This window comes from Eretmochelys imbricata, chromosome 1 (assembly GCF_965152235.1).
Source record: "Eretmochelys imbricata isolate rEreImb1 chromosome 1, rEreImb1.hap1, whole genome shotgun sequence".
Classification (NCBI taxonomy): domain Eukaryota; kingdom Metazoa; phylum Chordata; order Testudines; family Cheloniidae; genus Eretmochelys; species Eretmochelys imbricata.
In genome coordinates, this window is record NC_135572.1 from 215,598,764 (window position 1) to 215,622,929 (window position 24,166).

General features: G+C 42.9%; 1 protein-coding gene across 1 annotated transcript in view; it reads left to right on the plus strand.

Annotated features, from left to right (window-relative positions):
* Window positions 1-2,743: 2,743 nt before the first annotated feature.
* Window positions 2,744-24,166, plus strand: part of LOC144259182 (transient receptor potential cation channel subfamily V member 6-like) — a 40,218-nt gene continuing 18,795 nt past the window's right edge. The window contains exons 1-6 of the mRNA XM_077807361.1: window positions 2,744-2,871; window positions 18,088-18,185; window positions 19,016-19,138; window positions 20,315-20,455; window positions 20,975-21,073; window positions 21,322-21,497. Of these exons, the coding sequence (XP_077663487.1) occupies window positions 2,744-2,871; window positions 18,088-18,185; window positions 19,016-19,138; window positions 20,315-20,455; window positions 20,975-21,073; window positions 21,322-21,497 (765 nt within the window). The remainder of the gene's footprint in view (window positions 2,872-18,087; window positions 18,186-19,015; window positions 19,139-20,314; window positions 20,456-20,974; window positions 21,074-21,321; window positions 21,498-24,166) is intronic.

Sequence of the window (24,166 nt, forward strand, 5' to 3'; positions counted from 1 at the left end):
AGGTGTAACATTTACACACTAGAGTCCTTCTAACTGTTAGTCTTAGCCTGCAGGTATGACAATACCCCCCCACCCTCCTCTCACCCCCCAGAGAGAGAATGCCAACTATGCACCAAGAGCCAGTAACCCAAGAGTGGGGGTGGGGAGAGCAGCTCAGCTAAATGGGGACTTATCTGTCTATCTACCTTAGGTATTTGTAAGGTGCCTATCATCTTGGTATCTAAGAGCCTTATCTTACTTCGACCCTGGCTTCCCTACCCCACCCGCTCTCCAGGAAAAGCAGGAGGGGTGTGTGTGTTTATTTAATTATCCAAAGGCTGCATCCCTCCCACCACCATCTGTCTCTCCTGGCTGGCATTAATGGCTGAGCCCTCACTGACTGCAGTGAGGAATGAATGCCCCCAGAGTTCAAAGATTCATAAATTCCAAGACCAGAAGGGATCATTGTGATAATCTAGTCTGACCTCCTGTATAACACAGGCCATAGAACTTCCCCCCAAATAATTCTACAGTATCTTTTAGAAAAGCATCCAATTTTGATTTTAAAATGGTCAGTGATGGTGAATCCACCACTTCCCTTGGTAAATTGTTCCAATGGTTAATTATGCTCACCGTTAAAAATTTACACCTTAGTTCCAGCCTGAATTTGTCTAGCATCAACTACCAGCCATTGGATCATGTTATATCTTTCTTTGTCAAATTGAAGAGTCCACTATTAAATATTTGTTCCCCATGTAGGTGCTTATAGGCTGTAATCAAGTCACCTCTTAACCTTCTCTTTGTTAAGCTAAATAGATTGAGCTCTGTGAGTCTATAAATATGAGGAAGGTTTTCTAATCTTTTAATCATTCTCATGTTTCTTCTCTGAACCCTCTCCAAGTTACCAACATCCTTCCTGAACTGTGGACACCAGAACTGGACACAGTATTCCAGAAGTGGTTGCACTTGTGCCAAATACAGAGGTAAATAACCTCTCTGTTTCTGCTCCAATTCAAGATCCCTGTGTTTATGGATTCTAGGATCACATCAGCCCTTTTGGACACAGTGTCACATTGGGAGTTGATTATCCACCATGACCCCCAAATCTTTTTCAGAGTCACTGCTTCCCAGAACAGAGTCCCCCATTGAGTAATTCTTTGCTTGCATTCTTTGTTCCTAGGTATGGACATTTACATTTAGGGGTATTACAACACATATTGTTTGCTTGTGCCCAGTTTATCGAGCAATCCAGATTGCTCTGCATCAGGGACCTACCCCCCTCAATATTTACCACTCCGCCAATTTTTGTGTCATCTGAAACTTTATCAGTAATGATTTTATGTTTTATTCCAGGTCAGTTCAGTTTGACACTTACACTTAGACTGCAGGATTCAGAGAATCCTAGGAGTTAGAGATCAGAAAGACCTGTTAGGTCACCTGCATCAGCCTCTGCAGATTAATCTTTATTCCTCCTTCCCCTGATTATTTTGGTGCTTTACTCACCTTTCTTCCCCAAAGCCCCCACTTCAGATTTCTGTTCCTAACTGCTGATTCTGCTTAATGTCCAATGCCAAGTCCTTCAGACTTCACTCAGACAAAATCCCTACTGACTTCAATGGGAATGTAGCCTGAGTAAAGACTAAAGGCCTAATCCTGCTCCCATTGAATTATGACAAAACTCCCATTCTCTTTGTGGATCAGGGCCTTGTTGCAGGGTTTGGCCCATAGTTTCTTTGCTCTCAGGTAATATCCCCTACTGCCTTTGCTCTGACAATGTGGCTCCTGCTTATCAATACCCCAAGCCCATGGAGTCACTTTGTGCTTCTTTCCATCAATGAAAGAATAGTACAGACAAATGGTAAATTTCACTCTCCTTCCAAATGCATTGTACTGACAAAACAAGGTAGAGCAAGAAAGTAAGAGAGAATGCAAGGGAAAAAAAGGAAGAGGAAAGGGAGGAGGGGAAGTCTTTCTATACAGATATCTTTAAACTCTTCTGCCATCTCCTAAAAGATTTGGAGATTGGAAATTATTTTGTATGCATGCAGGCGGGGGTGTGTGTGTGAGAGAGAGAGGTGGGGATGGGGCAGGCCGGCCAGCTCCTTAAACACAAGCTGTGTCTCTGATGTGATTTGCGGAGAGGAGAGTTGGGAGGTGTGGCCTCCTTTGTACTGTGCCTCGGTGCCTTCCCAGCAGATAGTATCTTTCATGACACACTCTCATATGCTCACAGAGCTAGATGCTGCTCTGCCTGATCTGCTCAGTCCTCTGTCTATGCTCAGATGCACCTTCCCACAGGTAGCCGGGGTGGATAAGGAAGAAACTTCTCTAAATCCTAGACCTTAGAAATGGAAAATACATGTTAGGAGCTGAAGCCTTAGATATTCCTCAGCAGCTGGGCAGGGTCAGAGCACCTGAAGCATAGGATCCCAAGTGGCTGTCTCCAAAACAGACACACTTTTGGGGCGGGTTATTTTGGGGATCAACTCGCTGCTCTCTCTGTTTTGTTTCATTCTGATGGTCGGCGTGGCTCAGGATGGCCTGCTAGCCAGAGGTGGTTACATTTTTCTTTTTGAACAGATACATCTGAGCTAGCTGTGCACAGGAGATTCCGGGCAGAGTTAATAAACAGTGCGGAGAGGAGAGGCAGCCCAGGGCCATTCAGTAAGACTGCCTTAAATCTTTCTGGGTGAGGGTTGCTGGCTTCTGCTTTGGTATAGAAGGCTGCTCCAGCTGAAGAAAAGGAGGAGAAAGGGAAAAGACAATGGGGTTGCCCCTGCCTGGGAATAGCAAACCTTTCATCCAGCTCTGGAACAGGCTCAGACACAAGTTACAGGACAAAAAATCCTGGGCTCGGCGTCTGGATGAAATCCACCTGCTGCAGCAGAAAAGGTACAGTCTCGCTCAGCCTTCTTGCTTTCCCTTCTCCGCATGCTGCTTTCTCTGTTAAAGCTTGTGTGTCTCTCTGCCCAGGCTGTAGATAAACTCAGCAAGTGCTTGCAGCACTTGTCGATCGGCCTTTCTTTCAGACTTTTTTAAGGAGGAATATCTCTGGAGTTCAGATTGTATCTCTGCTCATCTGTGAAATGAATTTAGTGGGTCTCAGTTTCGTCCCCACGAATTCATTGTGTAAACCTACTGCATGACTGGGCACAATATGCAGTTTCTGCTCAAGAGGGATGCAGCGCTAGAATAGCAGGGTGTGTGTTAGGATAGAGAGGCATTGGCAGAAATGGGTGAAGTTCCCAGGACTGGAATAGCCAGGGCGAGCACTGTAGGGCAGTATTGAAGGGAATCGGGACAACTGATTGTAGTTCCCAAGGCTGGAATAACAGGGAGCTGCAGGATAGGTGTGGGGTCCACTGACGCATTTGTGTGGGGAGCCCAGGTAGCGATTAGCAGTTGCGTTGCTGGAGGTCAATATTGAGTTGTATGTTGAAGAACTGTATGTGGGGAAACACATAGCATATGTCTTCATTATGCCTGCCTGTGACTCGTAGTATCTGCTCCTTGCTTTCACAAGTACTGATTTCACTCCCTTAAAAATATACCGGTTATGCTCTCTGTCCAGCTGCCGTTCATTCAGAAAGGTCATGTCAATATGAAAGCGTTTTTGTGCAAAACATCTGATGAAGCATCAGCAGGAAATTCATGTACTTGCTAATTATGTGTGTGTTAGTGCTGCCATAACTGCTTGCCTTGAAAAAATGAGGGCTTGTTTCAGAGGAATTGCTTCCTACCTCCCTGAAACCCTTTGCCTTTCTTTTCTCCCTGAGCACAACGGGTCCGAACCATGGTTATGCTGCACCCTGCACAGCCACTTGCGCCAAGTGGGTATAAAATGCTACTGGATCAGACTGATGTTTTGCACCCACTTGGCACAGGCATAGGTGACTACCCAAGGTGCAGAGCAGCAATGGGCTTAATCTTCCTCTCCAGGGGGAGTTATAGGTGCTCAGAGCTTCTGTCTGTATGAAGTATATTGCCCATCACCTTAATAAGTGTTGGATCAAGCTCTTTGCTGCTGACATTGCTGCTTGTTGTGTGAAATGTACGCTGTGCACGCTCAGTTTGTGGTCCTGTGGAATCTTTGTATAACAGACCTTTGCAGAGGTGACAGTCTTTAGGCTGATGTGTTGCACACCGTTCACTTAGAGATCTCTAAGATCTTCAGAGAGCTTGTTTTTCATATATGCTTATGAAAGCCCTCTTCAGCTTATCCCTTCCAAATGCACACACTTGATAGTTGTGGGGGGATGTGGACATTCCTTCCTTTCCAATACCCCTTCATACAGTTTATGCCACTTTGGAAGCAATATAAGCAACACTGGCATGAAGTCCCCACAGGGCGTTATACCAGCATAGCTATGGAATAGCTATAGTAGACGCAGTATGTTTATAACACTAGAGTTCTGCCAGTCACTTTCCCCATGGAGAGAAGCCCTGAGTCTTATCTTTAAACCTTTATTCTCTCCCATTATTGTTATTATTTTATTATTATTTGTATTAAAATAGCAAGACCCCACTGTGCTGAGCACTGTACAATCAGAGAACAAAAAGATGGCCCTTAGAGCTTAATCTTCTCGCTTCTGAATAAGGTGCCACTGAATTTGATCAAGCCTTTAATACAAAATATTACAGAGAGGTAATATTACAGAAGAGAGAGAAAATGCTTTTAAAGGTAGAAAAGTTTTAAGTCATACTAGCCTGTGGAAATTCTCTCTCAGAAATAGGGACAATATATATAAACCTACCCAGTCCTTTCAATAACAGCTCTGTCCAGTGCATTTCTATTACCTTTTTCTCTCCAAATAGATCTAACTCCTTCCTTTGGGGAGAGGGAGGGAATGTTTTACAAGGAGCTGGAGGCTGCTTCGTGGATTTCAGTTTTGTAATCCATGTATAGGCAGAAACAGAAGGGAAACTTCTGCTTTGGTGTCTTACTCATTGAACTGTTCCTAGAAATCCTTCACTGCTCCAAGTTTTTGGGAAAAAAAACTAGTGTAAGCCAGTGAGGCTTGCACCACATTTGGGTCATTTTGTTTTTGCAGTCTTAGTGGGCCATCCTTGATTAACTTGTTCTACTACTACTATAGAAAACACATACTGGATAGACAATAATATTTCTCCTTTTCCTTTCAAAACTCCAGACTATCCCATTATAATCAGTGCTGAAACTAGTGCAGAATTTGGCTCTATTTGTCTGTCTAGTCCACAAGCCTATCTAGGAGAGCAGCTGATTTTATAATTTGCCTTGTTGTGTAATATTTGTATGATGGGACAATAACAGAATTTCTTCCTGATCTCTTCCAGTTGACAAAGCAGAGGGATTAATAGCTATTTCCCCATGTTTATTTCCCTCCCCCCGCCCCCACTGTTCCTCAGACGTTCTTGTCAACTACTGGAAATGGCCCACCTTGATTATCACTACAAAAGGTTTTCTTCCCCCCCTCCCCTCCCCCACCCTCCGGCTGGTAATAGCTCATCTTAAGTGATCACTCTCCTTACAGTGTGTATGATAACACCCATTGTTTCATGTTCTCTGTGTATATAAATCTCCCCACTGTATTTTCCACTGAATGCATCTGATGAAATGAGCTGTAGCTCACGAAAGCTTATGCTCAAATAAATTTGTTAGTCTCTAAGGTGCCACAAGTCCTCCTTTTCTTTCTCCTTACAGTGTGTATGATAACACCCATTGTTTCATGTTCTCTGTGTATATAAATCTCCCCACTGTATTTTCCACTGAATGCATCTGATTAAATGAGCTGTAGCTCACGAAAGCTTATGCTCTAATAAATTTGTTAGTCTCTAAGGTGCCACAAGTACTCCTTTTCTTTCTCCTTACAGTGTGTATGATAACACCCATTGTTTCATGTTCTCTGTGTATATAAATCTCCCCACTGTATTTTCCAATGAATGCATCCGATGAAGTGAGCTGTAGTTCATGAAAGCTTATGCTCACATAAATTTGTTAGTCTCTAAGGTGCCACATGTATTCCTTTTCTTATAGCAGTAGTAATTTCTCATGTGTGTCCATCCTTCTTTGAATCTTATTGTGCTATTTCCACAGCTTAATCTTGCATTATATAACAGTTCCCATAGGAGTATCAGAGTGTAGCAAACATGACAGCATTTCACACTGAGAAAGAAGGGTCTTTGAGTTCACTTTTCCTCTCCCCTACCATTCCTTTATTGCTAAGCAGCATTTCCTACCCTGAACAGCATGCAACTGGGCATGGGATACTGGGAACTTGGCAGCTCTCATCCATGTGTCTGCTTTGTGAGGTTATCTGTGTAATTGAACTCTGAAATTTGCACAGGATTTAGGTGTATTAGCTTATAAAAAGCCAGTATAAAGGAGATGTGCAAGAATGCAGCAATTACCAGCCCATCACCTTAACTTTTCTACCTTGGGGTAGGAATAGCTCAGTGTTTTGAACATTGGTCTGCTAAACCTAGGGTTCTGAGTTCAATCCTTGAGGGGGGCATTTAGGGATCTGGGGCAAAAATTGGGGATTGGTCCTGCTTTGAGCAGGGGGTTGGACTAGATGACCTCCTGAGGTCCCTTCCAACCGTGATATTCTACGATCACGTTAAGAATTATGGAGGGGGGGTCAATTTGGGTTTATGCCGAGAAAGTTAATAATGGATGCAGTGTTTGCATCCCGAATAGTGCAAGAGGTGGACAGGGAGAAATGCATGGAGCTGCGTTGAGTGTTTGTGGATTTAGAGAAGGTTTATGACAGAGTTCCTAGAAAATTGTTCTGATGGTGCCTGTATGTACTGGTCAGAGTGCTAGCCAATGAGGAAGAGAGAAAAACAACTACTTCACACTCCCAAAATGACAATGCTCAGGTGGACACCGGACAAGATGAGAGCTGATAGTCTATGCAACAAAACAGTATGAGCCATAATGCAGATAGGCCCCATCATGGAAAAGCTGAGGGAGTATCAATAGAGATGATTGGGTCTGTGAAACAATGAAATCTGAGATATGTTGGCCAGATAGTACAAGAACCAGTAGTCATGGGACAAAGACCATGAGGAAGACCTAGAAAAAGGTGGTTTGAGAAGCTGAAGGATGACGTGAAGAAGGTTGGTGTCAGTTTGGAAGAAGCACTTGACAAGAATGTTTGGAGATTAAGAACAAAAGTCTCCAATCCCAACTGATGGGACATGGTAAAGGCGAAAAAGGAGAACTGATAAAAAGTAACATTTAGCCTGGGATTTTAGCGAGCTAGGAACTAAAAATAATTCATATTAAAATAATACCTATTTTACCTCATGAGACATTGTGAGGCTTAATTAATTTATGTGTGTGAAAAGACTTTGAGATCATCAGTTAAAAAGCACACTAGAAATTAAAGGTATAATTATAATTACATGTAAATGGCATGGGGTGTTATAAAGATTCTATTGCCATGAGTTTGGGATAACCTGCATAACTTGCAGAGAGATATGCAGGTCATTCTGAAGTAGTCGCAATATGAAGTTTATATCCCTCTACATCATCACGTATCTTGGTAATGTACATATTTGCCTTAGTTTACTGGGGAGGGTGGTTGTGTGACTCTTTAGTCTCAGGTAATTCAAAGGGGGTGGCAGTCTAAGGGGAATCACACACCTACAGGAACTTGGTACAATATCCCAAGAATAGCAGCAGTATTTATTTAATCTTAGCTGGCTTTCTCCAGGATAAGTAATAAATTTATACAAAATCTCTGGAATCTGATTATAGAAACTACGCCATAAGAGAATTCCACCGAACACCCCCAAAAGTTCCAATACATAAAACTTGGGTATACAGTGCAGACTAGGAGTTAGAGCAAGCAGGTGACTGGGAACCAGGACAACTGGGTTTTCTTTCCATTTCTTCCACTGACTCACTACATGACTTTGGCTGGGAAAATCATTTCACCTCTGCACACTTCCCATTTGCCCCATCTGTGCCATAGGAACAGTAATGCCTATTGTACCTCATAAAATATTGTAAGGCTTAATTAATTAACATGTGTAAAAAGACTTTGAGATCATCTGTTACAAGGCACAAAAGGAATTAAAGGCATTATTATAATTACATGTAAAGAGCATGGGGCATTATAAAGATTCTGTTGCCATGAGTTTTGGGACAACCTACCTAACTTGCGGAGAGCTATGCAGGTCATTCTGAAGTAGTGCCAATACAAAGTTTACATCAACATATCTTGCTAATGCCATATATTTGCCTTGCTTTATTGGAGGGGGGAAGGGGGAAGGGGGAGAGAGAATTGTGTGACTCTTGAGTCTCATCCATGCAGTTTTTTTCCATTTGAAGTACTTTAATTACTGTGTACTCAGTGTCATAGCTGTATGAAATAAACTCAGCTTTATGCCATGAGGCTGGATGGCTCAGGATTCGTGAAGGCATACACAGAGCCTTTTGCCTCTAGATCAGTGGATCCAATCTGCCCTGTGCTGCTGGCAACAATGATAATAGCATTTTTCATCTGTAGTTCTCAATGCCATTTACAAAGGAAGTTGGTAATGTTTTAGAGAGTGAGAAACTGAGGCACATGACTGGCCTAAGGTCACCAACAAAGCCAGGAACGGAACCCAGGTTTCTTGAGTACCACTCCAGTGCTCTAGCCGCTAGTCTACAGTGTCTGAAAGTTAGTATCAGCCCTTAGCATTTCATTGGCCTAAGCGAAATGATCAGCAACTTAAGGCCTACATGTGCCATGGAGCTAGAGCTACATGCTTGCCCCCTTGAGCTTCATTCCCCTGAAGTCAATCACAGTGTTTGCAGAACACAAACAAATGGCCTGTCACTCCACCTACAGGCTGTGGGATAGGCACCTCTCTTCTTACGTCTCCTGTGTCTGTACCCCAATGAAAACAGTAGGCCAAGATTTTCAGAAGTAGTAAATAAGTGACCTGATTTTCAAAGGTGCTGTGCAAGCAGCCCTTGCTGAAGTGAGTGGGAGTTGTTGTGTGTTCTACACCTGTGAACATCAGTCCTCTCTCTCTTTTTTTTAATCTAAATAAATATGGATTTAGGAGTTTAGCTCTATGCAGCCAAATTTTTAAAATCTTGGCCTTCATGTTTTCTCTGGGAAAGGTGTGGAAGTGCTTCTCCATTACAAGCAGCTGTCAGGGGAGTGGGCCTGTTCTAGGCCTGGCTGGTAAGGTTAATGAAGACCTGCAAGGAAGGGTCTTGTGATTCAGGACTAGCTGGTTCTTACTGAGGGGGTTAAGATTTGTGTTGCAGGATGGGAGATAAGTTTCAGAGAACAATTTAAACTTGCTATTGTCTTGGTGGATGTACAAATGATGAATTGCTGGCGCAGTTCTAGTCTCTTAGTACACACCTTAGGTCCCCTAGCGGAGGAGTCCTGGGATGTGGTTCCTGACTGGATACTATCCCCCAGGAGGAGTTTCTGTTTGCAAGCCAGGTAAGTAGTTTAACCTTTGAAGGGGGGACACCTGGGTTTGCAACTTCTTGTCTGTAAGTATCTGTAATTAGTAACTCAGAAACACAATGAGTTTTATTTAATCTGAGTTTTATTGCTACACTTTGTTTTCACATATTCATGCTGATAGGCACCTTAGAAATACCTAACATACTTATTGTAACAAACCTGAGGCCACCTAAGACTTCACATTTGTCACTGAGCTGGAACACTATGGCTTTTTGGTGCTTAGAAGTAACATCAGGGATAAAACATGGATTCTTGGCCTACTGCCCAAAAGCACAAGCCCCAACACTTCAGAATGGGGTCTGACATGCATGCAGTTGGCAGTTCTCCGTGTCTCTCTCTCTCTCTCTCTCTCTCTCACACACACACACACACACACACACACACACACACAGTTCCCAGTCTCTCTCTCTCTCTCACACACACACACACAGTTCCCAGTCTCTCTCTCTCTCTCTCTCTTACACACACAGTTCCCAGTCTCTCTCTCTCTCTCTCTCACACACACACACCGTTCCCAGTCTCTCTCTCTCTCTCTCTCACACACACACACCGTTCCCAGTCTCTCTCTCTCTCTCTCTCTCTCACACACACACCGTTCCCAGTCTCTCTCTCTCTCTCTCTCACACACACACACCGTTCCCAGTCTCTCTCTCTCTCTCTCTCACACACACACACAGTTCCCAGTCTCTCTCTCTCTCTCTCTCACACACACACACCGTTCCCAGTCTCTCTCTCTCTCTCTCTCACACACACACACCGTTCCCAGTCTCTCTCTCTCTCTCTCTCTCACACACACACACAGTTCCCAGTCTCTCTCTCTCTCTCTCACACACACACAGTTCCCAGTCTCTCTCTCTCTCTCTCACACACACACAGTTCCCAGTCTCTCTCTCTCTCACACACACACACACACAGTTCCCAGTCTCTCTCTCTCTCTCTCTCTCTCTCTCTCACACACACACACTCACACAGTTCCCAGTCTTTTTCCTGGAAGCCCTTGTTCCAAAGTGTTGAAGTTTGGGTTCCCCATCCCTTAGTCCCATCTCTCCATACCCCAAATGGTTACCCATTCATTTTCTCTCCTTTTCATTCCGTTCTTTCCCTTCTTATCTTGGCTTTCTAATTGAAAAATAGTTTTGCTCCTTTTCATATTTTTTGCCTTTCTCATCATTCTATAACTCACCTGAAGGCTACATGCTGCTGGACGAGAGGAGGAGGGACTCTGGTGGTAGCAGGGAGGAGGGGGAGGGATGTCTGTGGGTGATTCCATAGTGCTGAGCTGCTTCTGTTCTCATGGCTGTGCTGGAGACCATAGGTACAGAGGAGTGAAGCTTGGGCCAGTGGGCTACTTCTGAATATGCGTGTTAACCCTGTTTATGTTAGAGCTGTGCCGTGGTATTACATGCTACCACGGGACCAGGGAGTAAAGGTTGGTAGGTTTCAAGATTCTGTCTGAGGCTTTATCTGCAGCTTTCAGAGGTACAGCAGGAGTTTGGGGTGGATCCAGCATCAGGGATCTCTCTCTGCCCTTGCTGCTCCTCTTTTCAGATTTCACCCTTTAGACTAGTCTCATGTCCTTGTGGTGAGCCCAGTCTCAGATGTAAAACCCCTGACTACACACTAGATCGTTTGTTTCATTTCAATCAATACACTGGCTTTGCAAATATAAATTCTTTATTTTAAAAAAAAACCATAAAGCCAAATTCCCCTGGGGTAAATTGCATTGAATTCTATGGGGTTATCTTAGGGATGGTTTGGGCCCATATCCTTTCCCTCCTTACCCTGTCAGCCAGGGTTCAGCTTGCAGACTCTTTAAAGAACTGGCTAAGAAGCTGTCAGTACAGAGGGAAGCCACCCCTTCTTGCGCTTTAGCAGAAGATGTTTGTGAAATCCCGTGTTTGGAACCATTTCTATTAGGAGGATACAGTGACTCTCCCAGTCAGTAGTTGACCCACATGCTCCCATCCTCACTGTTTCCTGTTGGGTTTTCCCCTGCTCCTTACTTTACCCCCATCCAGCTGATGAAAAACAAAGTGTGACTTCTGCAACATATTACTGAGTCATTTACTAATAATTATATCTAATAAATGCTGCACAGCTTTGATACACAGGACATAGGCTCAAGGAGTAACTGCAAACAGCCACATTCCTTCCCTTGCTACAAGGAATCCAGTTTAAGTTTCAAGATCTTCCTCATTGCCCACTACACTGTGGTGTGGTGGGGTTGTGCTTCCTTATAGCTTATGGGACAGTCCCAATCCAGTCTTATAAAGGGGTGTTCACTAATTAAAGACAAGTCTCTGCAGCTCCCAGGAGGCACCCTCAACTTCCTCCGCTTTTCCAAACCTCTGGAGACTGGGCAAGCAGGCTAGAAATCCTGGGCGGGATCTTTGTGAAATTCCCTCTTCTTGCCACTGGTCAGACCAGAAATACGCAGAAACAGCCTTCCTGTCTTCCAGTCATGTAAAGTGGAGCCAGAGGAGGCAGCTCAGTGAAACAGGGAGTAAAAATTAGTTGACATTTAAAATATTCCAGAAAGAATTAATATTTTCAACTGGCCCAAGATTTTGTGACTTTTTTTGGTTTGTTTCTCCCATTATCTGAACTGGTTCACCCTTTTCCTGATATTTACACACTTGGAACACTGCTGTAGCTTATAAAAGTCTGGTTCATAGTTATAATTATATGGTTTGGATGACTGCCAATTTCCCCTGTTAGGTGCCAGAAAATTAAATGAGGATGCATGTGGAGCAAGTATGTAGGTTGAGGTAGTATAATTCAGTGGTTATAGCAGGGAATTAGGAGTCAAGGTTCCTAGGTTCTAGTCCTGGCTGAGCCACTGATTTTCCTGTGGGTAAGTCCACATTTTGAAAAGTGGCCACTGATCTGGGTGCCCAACTCAAGACCCCTAAAATTAGAGGGTATTTTTGAAAAAAATTGGCCTAATCTCTATAAAATGAGGATAATAATTAATATTTTTCTGAGAAGAGACTGCTGAGCTTCAGTTCATTTGCAAATTTGACACTATCAGCTCAGGGTTAAACAAAGACTGTGAATGGCCGGCCAACTACAAAAGCAGTTTCTCCTCCCTTGATGTTCACACCTCAACTGCTAGAAGAGGGCCTCATCCTCCCTCACTGAACTAACCTCTTTATCCCTAGCCTGATTCTTGCTTGGATATTTATACCTGCCTCTGGAAATTTCCACTCCATGCATCTGAAGAAGTGGGTATTCACTCATGAAAGCTCATGCTCCAATACATCTGTTAGTCTATAAGGAGCCGCAGGACTCTTTGCCGCTAATACTTGGCTGTCTCTCAGAGGCTTCATTAGTAGATTGCAAGGGGCATACAGATCCTTGTATGAAAGGTGCTACAAAAGCTCATCTGCGTCCATGCCCTCCCAGAACAGTCTGTTGCCCAATCCTCCCTTCTCCTGCAGTTCATTCTAACAGCAGAGGGCTACCCAGTAAAGCATCAACATGTTAATTATAGCATTGTTAGTATTGTCCAAATGTCTTCTTAGCATGTCCTGGTTTCGGGGGGGACTTTTCCAGGAGCATAGGATCTTCCTGGGCCAAAATCCTGACAGCACAGTACTACATCTTGCAACCTTGCTTCACTTGTCCTGAAGGTTATGTTCCTGGAGTGTGATTTCCTCCCACCTTGTCTGGTCCTAGCCATAATGTCATTAAGTCCACCTGCTTTAAGCAACAACATACAAGTAGGCTAAACAGAGCATTCCTGTAACTGAATATGTGCTAGGGCAGTGGTTCTCAAACTTTTGTACTGGTGACCCCCTTCACACAGCAAGCCTCTGAGTGCGACCCCCCACTTATAAATTAAAAACACCTTTTTATATATTTAACACCATTATAAATGCTGGAGGCAAAGTGTGGTTTGGAATGGAGGCTGACAGCTCTCGACCCCCCCATGTAATAACCTCACGACCCCCCGAGGAGTCCTGACCCCCAGTTTGAGAACCCCTGTGCTAGGGGTCAGAAAGAAACTTACAAGATCACACTTTAACCGCTCCCTGGCTTATTCAGGATTGTTCCCTATAGTCTGTTCTCCAGGGCTTTGTTCAACCTTGTTTTCTATAACTCAGGCAATGAGGGTCATACTGCTTCCTCAGTGACAGGAAATATTTCCTGATATTCAGTAGGAAACACATCCCTTTGTTCACTTTCACCACTTTATTCCAAGTCCTATCTGTACTCAATTCCTCCCCTCCCTGCTGTTTGCAGCCATCAAATATGCATAGGTAGTTACATCCCCCCACACACCCTTCTTAGTTGTGACTTAATCAGACTATTTTTTCCACTTATTCTTCTAATGTTTCCTGATTTTTCTTTCTTCTCTGAATTCCCTCCAGTTTGTCGACATCCTTCTGGCACAGAGATACTCAAAATTCAATAAAAAGAAAAGGAGTCCTTGTGGCACCTTAGAGACTAACCAATTTATTTGAGCATGAGCTTTCGTGAGCTACAGCTCACTTCATCAGATGCATACCACGGTATGCATCTGATGAAGTGAGCTGTAGCTCACGAAAGCTCATGCTCAAATAAATTGGTTAGTCTCTAAGGTGCCACAAGGACTCCTTTTCTTTTTGCGAATACAGACTAACACGGCTGTTACTCTGAAACCTGTCAAAATTCAATGTCACATTCTAGGTGTGACTAGATGAGAGAATGAAAAAGTGGATTTCAAAAGAGCTTTTAGTTTCAGGGCTCTAAGGTAGTGCTAGCAACAGAGAGACTGAAATAAAAAATTTCATCAAGAAAAGAAATCTGATTTTTATACTTTACAATGTCTCCAACTTAAAACATCAGTTTCCTTGCAAGTTCCCTGGTAATGGTGTGGTGTGGTGTGGATTTGCATGTCAGTTCTCCATTCAATGGATTGCTGTTGAGAGACCCTGGCTGTGTGCTACTTCTCATCTCTGGGACTGCCCATTCTAATAATCAGAGTGGGTTGCAAGGTGATTTTTGTGAATAAACAAGGCTACTTACTTTCATTATGATTATGTGACTGACCATGGGTGTATTGGTGAATATGTTCTTGAGTCCCAAATGTTTTAAAAATGTTAGAATCCAGAAATTCATCCCACAAAGTGCATAGTTCATTATCAGCTATTTCTTATGTATTTAAAATGGTTTGGTCATCCCATAAGGGAGTAGAAATGATACCATAAGACTTAACAGTATGTAGCTCATTGGCCAGTTTGTAATGCCCTGCCATGGGCCATAGGAGCAATAGAACTACTTAAACTAAAGGAGAAGTTTTGCTAGATGCTAACTTTAGTAGTTGGTTATCTTCTGTGGACTACCTACTAGAGGCTCCTCATGAATAGTGAAGAGTTGAAGAGAACTGTATGTAAACACTGCATAGGCTGAAATTTGTTCCCATAAACCACTGATTCGCAGAAACCAGGACTGGGTATTGTATGATTCACAAACAGAAAAGGGGTAAACTCATTGGATAATGTGTTCTGACAAATTCCACCAGTTCTATTAACAATGCAAAGCACCTTTTGTTTTGTGCAGCACCTTTCATACAAACAGAGCCCTGAACCCACAGAAACCATAGAGCTAAATAGTAAACCATGAGTAAGAGACTTGGGAGGTAACTTTAGAATTGTCCCAAACTTTATGATTTTGATTTACAGGGGTTTGTGCCTTCTTGCTTTCATTTTGAATTTCAGGCTACAAGGATCTCCACCAACAGTGACTAGATTATGAGAAGAGACAAAGAAGCACCAGTGCCGTATAAGAGACAAAAGAGGCTGGATTCTGCTCTCACATCAGCATGACTCTGGAGTAACTCCAGTCATTAGTGGCACTTACTCTCACTAGTACACCAGTGTAAATGAGATACAAGATGGCCTAAGGCCTCTTTTAGGTAAAACAGAATAAGTGTAATGAATGTATTACATGAGTGTAGAGATCAGACAAAGTTACAGAGTTTGGATCCAGACTCAGATTTAAACTGGAATTTACCCAAAGGGAATTTCATTATCAATGTTGCCAGATCTCACAATGTCATCACGAGTTTAGTGATACTTGGTCTTTTGTCTTAAAGCTTCAGCTCTTGGAGTCAAGTGACTCTGACAAACTCAGATTTCTTTTTTATTTTTTTTATTTTTTAAGTAAGTTTCTAGGCCTTGTGGTTGAGGAAATAAAAATACATGTTCTGAGTGCACCTCAAAGGCTCAGAAACTGGGAGGCAAAAAAAAGGGAATCCAAAATTAGCCTTTAAAAAAATCATGATTTTCTGGATGTCTGATGCATGAATTTTGAACACTTGGGGTTTGACAATACTAATTTCTTGTTTGGGTCTGCTATATGGAGGCATGACCATTTCAATTCTCATCCAAACTTCATCACAGTGTGAAGGGTTTGGGTATGGTTATTTTTTTTAGACCCAGGAGACATCTGACAATGTAATAATTTGGTATGATGGGGAACCTTCAGTCCCATCTAGTGAAAAGTTAAATTTAAAACTCTGCATGTGGGGTGGGGTGGAGAAGCAAGCCTGCAAAGGGCTTGGGAAGTGACTGGGTGAGGGGAGACCAGCTCCTTCTAGTCCTCTGTATGCATTTGTATTTCTCTGTGTGTGCTTCTTTCATTCATTATCCAGAAAACTGTGATCATTAACCCTTCAGTCTCAGGGTTCCTTAATCCCCCTGGGAAACCGGATACTTCTTCCTTACAAATGGGCCTAAGCTCTAGCCTGTCTCTGTCACAAGGTAAACGTCTTCCTTCCCCCTCCTCCAGAGACTGAAGCCCACATAGTAGGGTTAAAGGTAACACTCCTGTTGACTATCCTTGACCCCTTTCTACTGAGATTCCCAAGGCTGGATAGAGCCAGCCGCTTCTTATACTCAGGTTGGAGGGACACAGGCAGACTTCAAGGGGTGGCCTATGGAATTTCCCCAGCCCTCTGTGGAGGTGGAGGGGCTGCACTATGACTCATTCCTCACACTGAGAGTCTGTGCATCAACTCCAATCAGGGCAGCCGTTCTACCTTGGGAAGAATGCTGGCCTGGCAGCCATCCATGCTTGGGTCTGGTGGGGCTTTCAGTTACTACTGGCTAACTCACTGAGCATATTTCCCCGTTTGCTTGTTTCTCAGAATTTTTCTTACCATGTTTGCTAATTATTGAATGTAGGTGTTGCCATAAGACCTAAGACCATTGGTCCATCTAAGCCAGCATCCCACCTCCGGCTGTACTGGGTCAGATTCATGGTCCTCCTCGTGTTGAATCAACAGTGAGCTACTGTATGTGAAAACAGCAATAGCAGTTGGCAGACTGGGCCTGCAGCATCCCCCCACCAGTTCAAAAATCATGAGCCAGGCACCCAAAAATCCTGAGACCAGATTAAAAATTGTGAGATTTTTAAAAATAATACATTTGGGGTTCTTTTTCTTTGCCGCCTGGCTTTTGAACCTTTAGGGGACACTTGGGTCATGCTTTAAACTCTTTCCTGCAACCATGAGGGCTAGAAACTTGCTGCTTTAAAATTGAATGCTGAGAATTTCACATCATCATGTGGAATTATGTGGAGCTAGAAGAAAAGAACCAAATATTGCAAGACTGGTGGGTGTTGACGGCCCTCTCTTGGCAAGGCTCTGTGGAGTTCAGGAGATTGATCTCATCATGGGACCCTGCCATAGGTGAAACCCAGGGCACTGTGTGGATGCAAGTTCTTAGTCAACCCAAACAAATCTGCTGAAATAATCAAGACCCTGGGGTGTGGGTAAAACCAGCCAAGGACATGCTTCTCCTAGAGTTGTTTCACTTTGTCTGGAGCTTGTTTGATGGCACATGCTTTACCGGCTCAGTTTCCCGTAGCTGGCATCAAACCAGGCTGCACAATTTCAGTGCTCCATAACTTCCATAATTCCCTTCAGCAACAGGGGAAAGATTGTTCGTCTTAAGATTTGGGTCTTTAGCTCCCACACAGCATGAGATTACCGTTTAGCTCTTAGTCCATTCATTGTGCCTCTGGAGCTTTGGGGTGTTGACAAGGGGATTTTTCTTTTTATCTCCTTTTCCTTCCTACCCATCATGGTGACAATTTAGGTTTCCAAGTGAAGAGACACCATTTGTATAGGGATCCCTGAAATAAGGGGATGTAGTTGCTGGCTTTTTTGCTCCCAAGCTACCTGGACTACTGATAGCACAGGTCTCTAATGACTGGCAATGCAGTCTCTGAGCCTCTTTCACTGACACACTTTCAAACAAAGAAACTATCTGTTTTAAATGTGGGTAACAATCTAGAAATTGAAACAGTTTGGGAGTCACTTATTCCAAAGCATAACTGACTCTTTCTCATCTCTTTCCCTTTGCTGCCACCATGTGGTCTCATGTCAGTGCAGTAAGAATTGATGATTTCCCGGTTCTTGTTATTCTTTTATTGAGCTCTGTTTCTCTATCGCAGTGTTGTTGTTTTTCTTTTTGTACAGGGGAGGAAATTCAAAGAGTAGCACCAGTGCATAACAAGCACTTACCTATCAGAGAAGGTGCTAAGCTTGAGGGTTGCTACTGGCTCCAGAAAGCCATGTTGATCTTGAAGAATTAAATTCTAGGTCAGAGAGAAATGGGTGAAATTGTGGTTTTTAACGTTTGTTTTTTTTTGGTTGCAGAATCTGGGAATCTCCACTTCTCCAGGCTGCCAAGGAGAACAATCTCCGGGCCATCAAGAAACTGATCTCTGATGGCACCTGCGATGTCTATCAAAGAGGTAAATTGTCCCTTACTTTCCTGCTCCCTACCCATGACAGACATCCAGGCCCTACCAGTGTGAGTCTGTGGTTATTTGTCCTTAGTTTCTTCATTCTTCCTTGGGAAACCAAGACACTACTGCAGTGTTTGTGCACACCACTACCTTCCCGTGCGTGGTATCAGAACTGCCTGACTGTATATCCTTAGCCCTTTTACTGCTAACAGCTGAAGGAGAGTGTCTAAGGCCTGGGCTTTTGGAGCAGGAGGAAAGGAGGAATCTAATGGCCTAAGTACTGCCTCAAAGTAAAATTCCTAGTTCAGTCCCAATTATTCTATCAAAGAACTATTCAGCTCGTTCTGTGAAACTTAGAGGTGGAAAAGACCTATTGGGTAATAGTTTGTCTAGGCCTCTCTTCTCCCTTGCCCTACCCAGCCTACTGTAGGACTGTTCTCTGCAATAAATATCTCCACCCATCACCTTTGAGAAACTCTCTTCCACACTGGAATATTATTGTATTACAGTGGTGCCTAGAGGCCACAACTGAAATCAGAGGCCCATTGTGTTAGTCACTGCACCGACACAGTAAGAAGTAATCCTTGCCCCAAAGAACTTACAAGACAAGAAGGACAAAGGATGGGATGGGAAACAGAAGCATGGAAAGGGAAAGTCAAGGTCACACAGCAGGCCAGTGGCAGTCAGAAATAGAACCCAGGTTTCCTGAGTCACTCTATTTGCTAGACTTCACTTCCACTCAAAAAGCTCCCACCATTAATATGAAATCTGTGCTCAGCTTTGTCTTATACATATGAATGACTAGATGACTTGTATGCTTCTCCCATTCTCTCCAGGCGCAGTGGGAGAAACAGCTCTTCATGTGGCTGCCTTGTATGATAATATGGAGGCTGCTCAGGCTCTGATGGAGGCAGCTCCAGAACTCATTAATGAGAGGATGACATCAGAGCTATATGAAGGTACCATCACCAAGACATGAGACTGAACTGGGATCCCTCTGGAGGGTCAGGAAATAAATATTACTCAGTGAGGACAGTGGGTTAGAGATCTCCTGTTTTGCTGTATTGCTAAACTATAGCATTGTGAAACAAGTCCTCAAATGTCTCCTGTTTGCTTGGTGTAACCTGGGGTTGAACTCTGCATAGGAACAAAAAGAAAAGGAGTACTTGTGGCACCTTAGAGACTAACCAGTTTATTTGAGCATAAGCTTTCGTGAGGTGAGCTGTAGCTCATGAAAGCTAATGCTCAAATAAATTGGTTAGTCTCTAAGGTGCCACAAGTACTCCTTTTCTTTTTGCGAATACAGACACGGCTGTTACTCTGAAACCTGCATAGGAACAGTCACACAGATACACAAAGGACAGGCTCTGGTCCCTGTTGGATCAGCTGGCTGTGCAATGGAATGTGGAAAATGATTATCATGCTATTTATACTATATTAGATTTTTGATGTTCAGTTATCTGGTCCTCAGTGATCCCAGGGTTAACTCCTCCCTCCCCTTGCACAACTACTCAGGGAAAGGGCTCTAAAGCATCAAGAGCTAGGCAGATAGTGAGGGTAAGCATATACAGCTGAATTTTTTTTAAAGATTTAAATGGTGCTAAATGGCCAGATTCAAAAACAGGGAAGGAAAATGGAGCCAGGTCTGAAAGAATAAGTGCAATTGCAGAAACAGGAATGCCAAGCTAGGATTCAAAACAACAATGTTCCTCTCCAAAATACTTTTTTTTAAAAAAGAGGGTTTTTTACCCCAATCTCCATCTTGAGAACTGAAGCTGGTGTCCCTGTCTAGTCACAGTTTAACCTGCTATTCATTCCCCGTGAGAAAAAACAGGGTCTTCATCTGAGTATTTGGGCTCTCAGTTTACTTGCCAGATGAGCCTGGCACCTCTCTGCCTCATGGAAAGCCATCGTTCAAGCTGCCCAAGTGTTTCTTCTGTCTCCACTAGGAAAACATCTCAAATGTGCAGCCTGTGCATCTTCTTGGCAAGTGGCAGAACTCTTTCTGGCACAAGCCTATTAAACTTCACAATGTACACACAATAAACCTGGGCGCAGATCACTGATTTCTGCTTTAATGGCTGGAGGTGGATTTCCCAGAGGATGTGTTTTATTTGGGTGCACGTGTGTTGCAGGGCAGACAGCTCTCCATATCGCTGCAGTGAATCAGAACATTAATCTGGTGAAGGCTTTGCTCAAGAAGGGGGCCAATGTCTCCAGCCCACGGGCCACTGGACTTTTCTTCAGGCGCAGTGCCCATAACCTTATCTACTTTGGTATGTCCTGTCTGCAGCTCCCAGGACAGACTGGGTTTCTTTTCCTTCTCTCTTACTAGAGGATTGGGTGATGGAGGGAGTGTGGGGAAGGCTTGCAGTGATGCTGCCCATGCTATACCCACTCTAGATAAATACAGGCTCTGCTCTCCAGGGCTGTCAGTTACACAATTTTTACCAGGCACGCCAATTCATTTTAAACACAGATCATCCTAGCAGCATAGCAGCAATTCTCTCACCTGTCAACTAGCTAAATGGTGTCCTTTCTAAGAGCCTAGGTCTCCCCTAGCTGTGACCCATCCTGTCATATTGATGGGGGGAGTGGGTGGGGGGGGGATGTGTTTCACTCAATAGTATGACTTTTTTGAGGGGTGGGATTTATTGAACTTCTGGGTAACTCTCTTCCCTTCCCAAGCTCAGACTGATCAGCATGCATAGATTCCCATACATGTCTCCGTCTGGCTTGTGTGCTTATTTCCTTGTGGTTTGGGTTGTATTTTCCCTCTGTCGCTTCCTCTTCAGGGGAGCATGTTCTATCATTTGCTGCCTGCGTGGGGAGTGAGGAGATCGTCCGGTTACTCATTGAAAATGGAGCTGACATCAGAGCACAAGACTCTCTGGGTAAGAGTTCTTCATGGGCCAAGTGACTTGTGTATGGCCAAGTTCTGCCACTTTTACACACACTGAGCAGTTACTTTACTCCACGTGCAGTCTCTGGTATGGAGGGTGCTAGGGAAATGTAAGAAGATGTTAATGTTATCAATCAATGATATGCTCCTTAGTTTTGTTAATCAAGAATTATTTTTAATGCACATCAGCTGTTCGAGTCTGTATCATGTCTCATGGTCCCTGCATTGCTTCCTCCATAGGCAACACGGTTCTCCACATCCTTGTATTCCAGCCCAACAAGACTTTTGCCTGCCAAATGTACAACCTGCTTCTCTCCTATGACAAGAGCGATGGGAGTCTGGGAACCCTGGACTCAATTCCAAACAGTGAGGGGCTCACTCCGTTCAAACTGGCTGGAGTGGAAGGCAACACTGTGGTAAGTTCATTCACAGCACAGTTAGCTCTTCACAGAAGAAGGCTTTCAGAAATGGGTAGCTCAGGTGTTCTGTGTCTAAGGCGACTGGCATCCAGGTAGCCTATTAATTGTATAGAAAAGGAATATCAAGTCTTGTCTTTCTTCCTTTGCTGTGGATCTTCACGGACATGGAGGACCAGGGAACTTCTCTCCATTACCTAGCCTTCATTACTCTCGATGCCATACAGTTAGCATTTCTCCAGTCAGCCACAATCTTCCAAGAAAAACAGTGTAGACAAGAACTGAATTTCTAATATAAAAACTAGGGCTTTCAAGAGATTAAAAAAATTAGCACTGTTAAACCATAATAGAATACCATTTATTTAAATATTTTTGGATGTTTTCTTCATTTTTAAATATATTGACTTCAATTATAACTCAGAAAACAAAGTGTACAGTGCTCACTTGATATTATTATTTTTATTACAAATATTTGCACTGTAAAAAACAAAAGAAATAATATTTTTCAATTCAGTTAATACGAGTACTGTATTGCAATCTCTTTTATCTTGAATGTTCAACTTACAAATGTAGAATTGTATGTACAAAAAAACCTGCATTCAAAAATAAAACAATGTGAAACTTTAGAGCCTAGAAACCCACCCAGTCTTACTTCAGCCAATAGCTTAAACAAACGAGTTTGGTTATAATTTGCAGGAGATAATGCTGCCCACTTCTTCTTTAAAATGTCACCTGAAAGTGAGAACAGGCATTTACATGGCACTGTTGTAGCTGGCGTCGCAAGATATTTATGTGCCAGATGTGCTAAAGATTCATATGTCCCTTCATGCTTTGACCACCATTCCAGAGGACATGCGTCCATGCTGATGATGGGTTCTGCTCAATAATGATCCAAAGCAGAGTGGAACAACACATGCTCATTTTCACCATCTGAGTCAGCAGAAGCTTTATTTTCTTTTTTGGTGGTTCGAGTTCTGTAGTTTGTGCATCTGAGTGTTGCTCTTTTAAGACTTCTGAAAGTATGTTCCATACCTTGTCCCTCTCAGATTTGGGAAGGCACTTCAGATTCTTGAACCTTGGGTCGAGTGCTGTAGCTATCTTTAAAAATCTCACCTTCTTTGCATTTTGTCAAATCTGCTGTGAAAGTGTTCTTAAAATGAACATATGCTGGGTCAGGTGCCGAGACTGCTATAACATGAAATATATGGCAGAATGTGGGTAAAACAGAGCAGGAGACATACAATTCTCCCCCAAGGAGTACAGTCACAAATTTAATTAACACATTATTTTTTTAATGAGCATCATCTGCATGGAAGCATGTCTTCTGGAAAGGTGGCCAAAGCATGAAGGGGCATACGAATGTTTAGCATATCTGGCATGTAAATACCTTGCAAAGTCAGCCACAAAAGTGCCATGCGAACACCTGTTCTCACTTTCAGGTGACATTGTAAATAAGAAGAAAGTAGCATTATCTCCTGTAAATGTAAACAATCTTGTTTGTCTTAGCGATTGGCTGAACAAAAAGTAGGCCTGAGTGGACTTGTCGTCTCTAAAGTTTTACATTGTTTTGTTTTTGAGTGCAGTTATGTAACAAAAAAAAAAAAATCTATATTTGTAAGTTACACTTTCACGATAAAGAGATTGCACTACAGTACTTGTATGAAGTGAATTGAAGAATACTATTTCTTTTGTTTATCATTTTTCCAGTGCAAATATTTGTAATAAAAATAATAATATAAAGTGAGCACTGTACACTATTCTGTGTTGTTATAGAAATCAATATATTTGAAAACGTAGAAAAACATCCAAAATATTTAATAAATTTCAATTAGTATTCTATTGTTTAACAGTGCAATTAATCACAATTAATTTTTTAAATCATGATTATTATTTTTTGGTTGATCGCATGAGTTAACTGTGATTAATTGACAGCCTGAATAAAAACAAAATGGTGGGAAATCATCCAAACTTTCCCCTAAACAAACACACACAAAAATGTCAGGACTCTTTTTATGTGCCAATATAGGACAAGAACACTTCCCCCCCTTACCAGGTTGCCTTTAAAACAGAGTAAAGGGAATTTTTTTTGCGACCAGCATGTAATTAAGCTGTGGAATCCATGGCCACAAGATGGCATTCAGTCAGATATCTTAGTAAATTTCAAACAGGTAAGGCCAGTTTGGATGAAATTCAGATCTAGATCTCAATTTGGTGATACAGGCTCAGTGCTAGATTAGACACGTACACAAATGAGAATTGAGAATCAGGTCCTCAGCTCAAGTTGATGGAGCTAAGCTAATTTACACCAGCTGGCTAGGCTAATCCTTCTACCGCAAGGCATGAATTGATCATCAGCTGGGGATCAAGAAGAAATTCCTCCCCTCCCGCCATAATATTGCATTTCTAGATGCTTGAAAATACACAGATGTAAATATTGGGGCTTAATGCCTCTCTCCAGAGTATTTGTTATTGGCCACCACTGTAGGCAAGGTATTAGGCTGAGTGTTCATTGATGTCTTCCAGAATAGCAGCCCCCTGTGTCGCCCTAGATAGATCTGTGTGAAATATTTGTAACAAAAGGTGAAACTGCTCGAACTTGTGGGGGAGACGGGATAATTTTTAAAAAACACTTTCTTACAAATGAGCTTGTTTCATCCCCGAAATTGCCT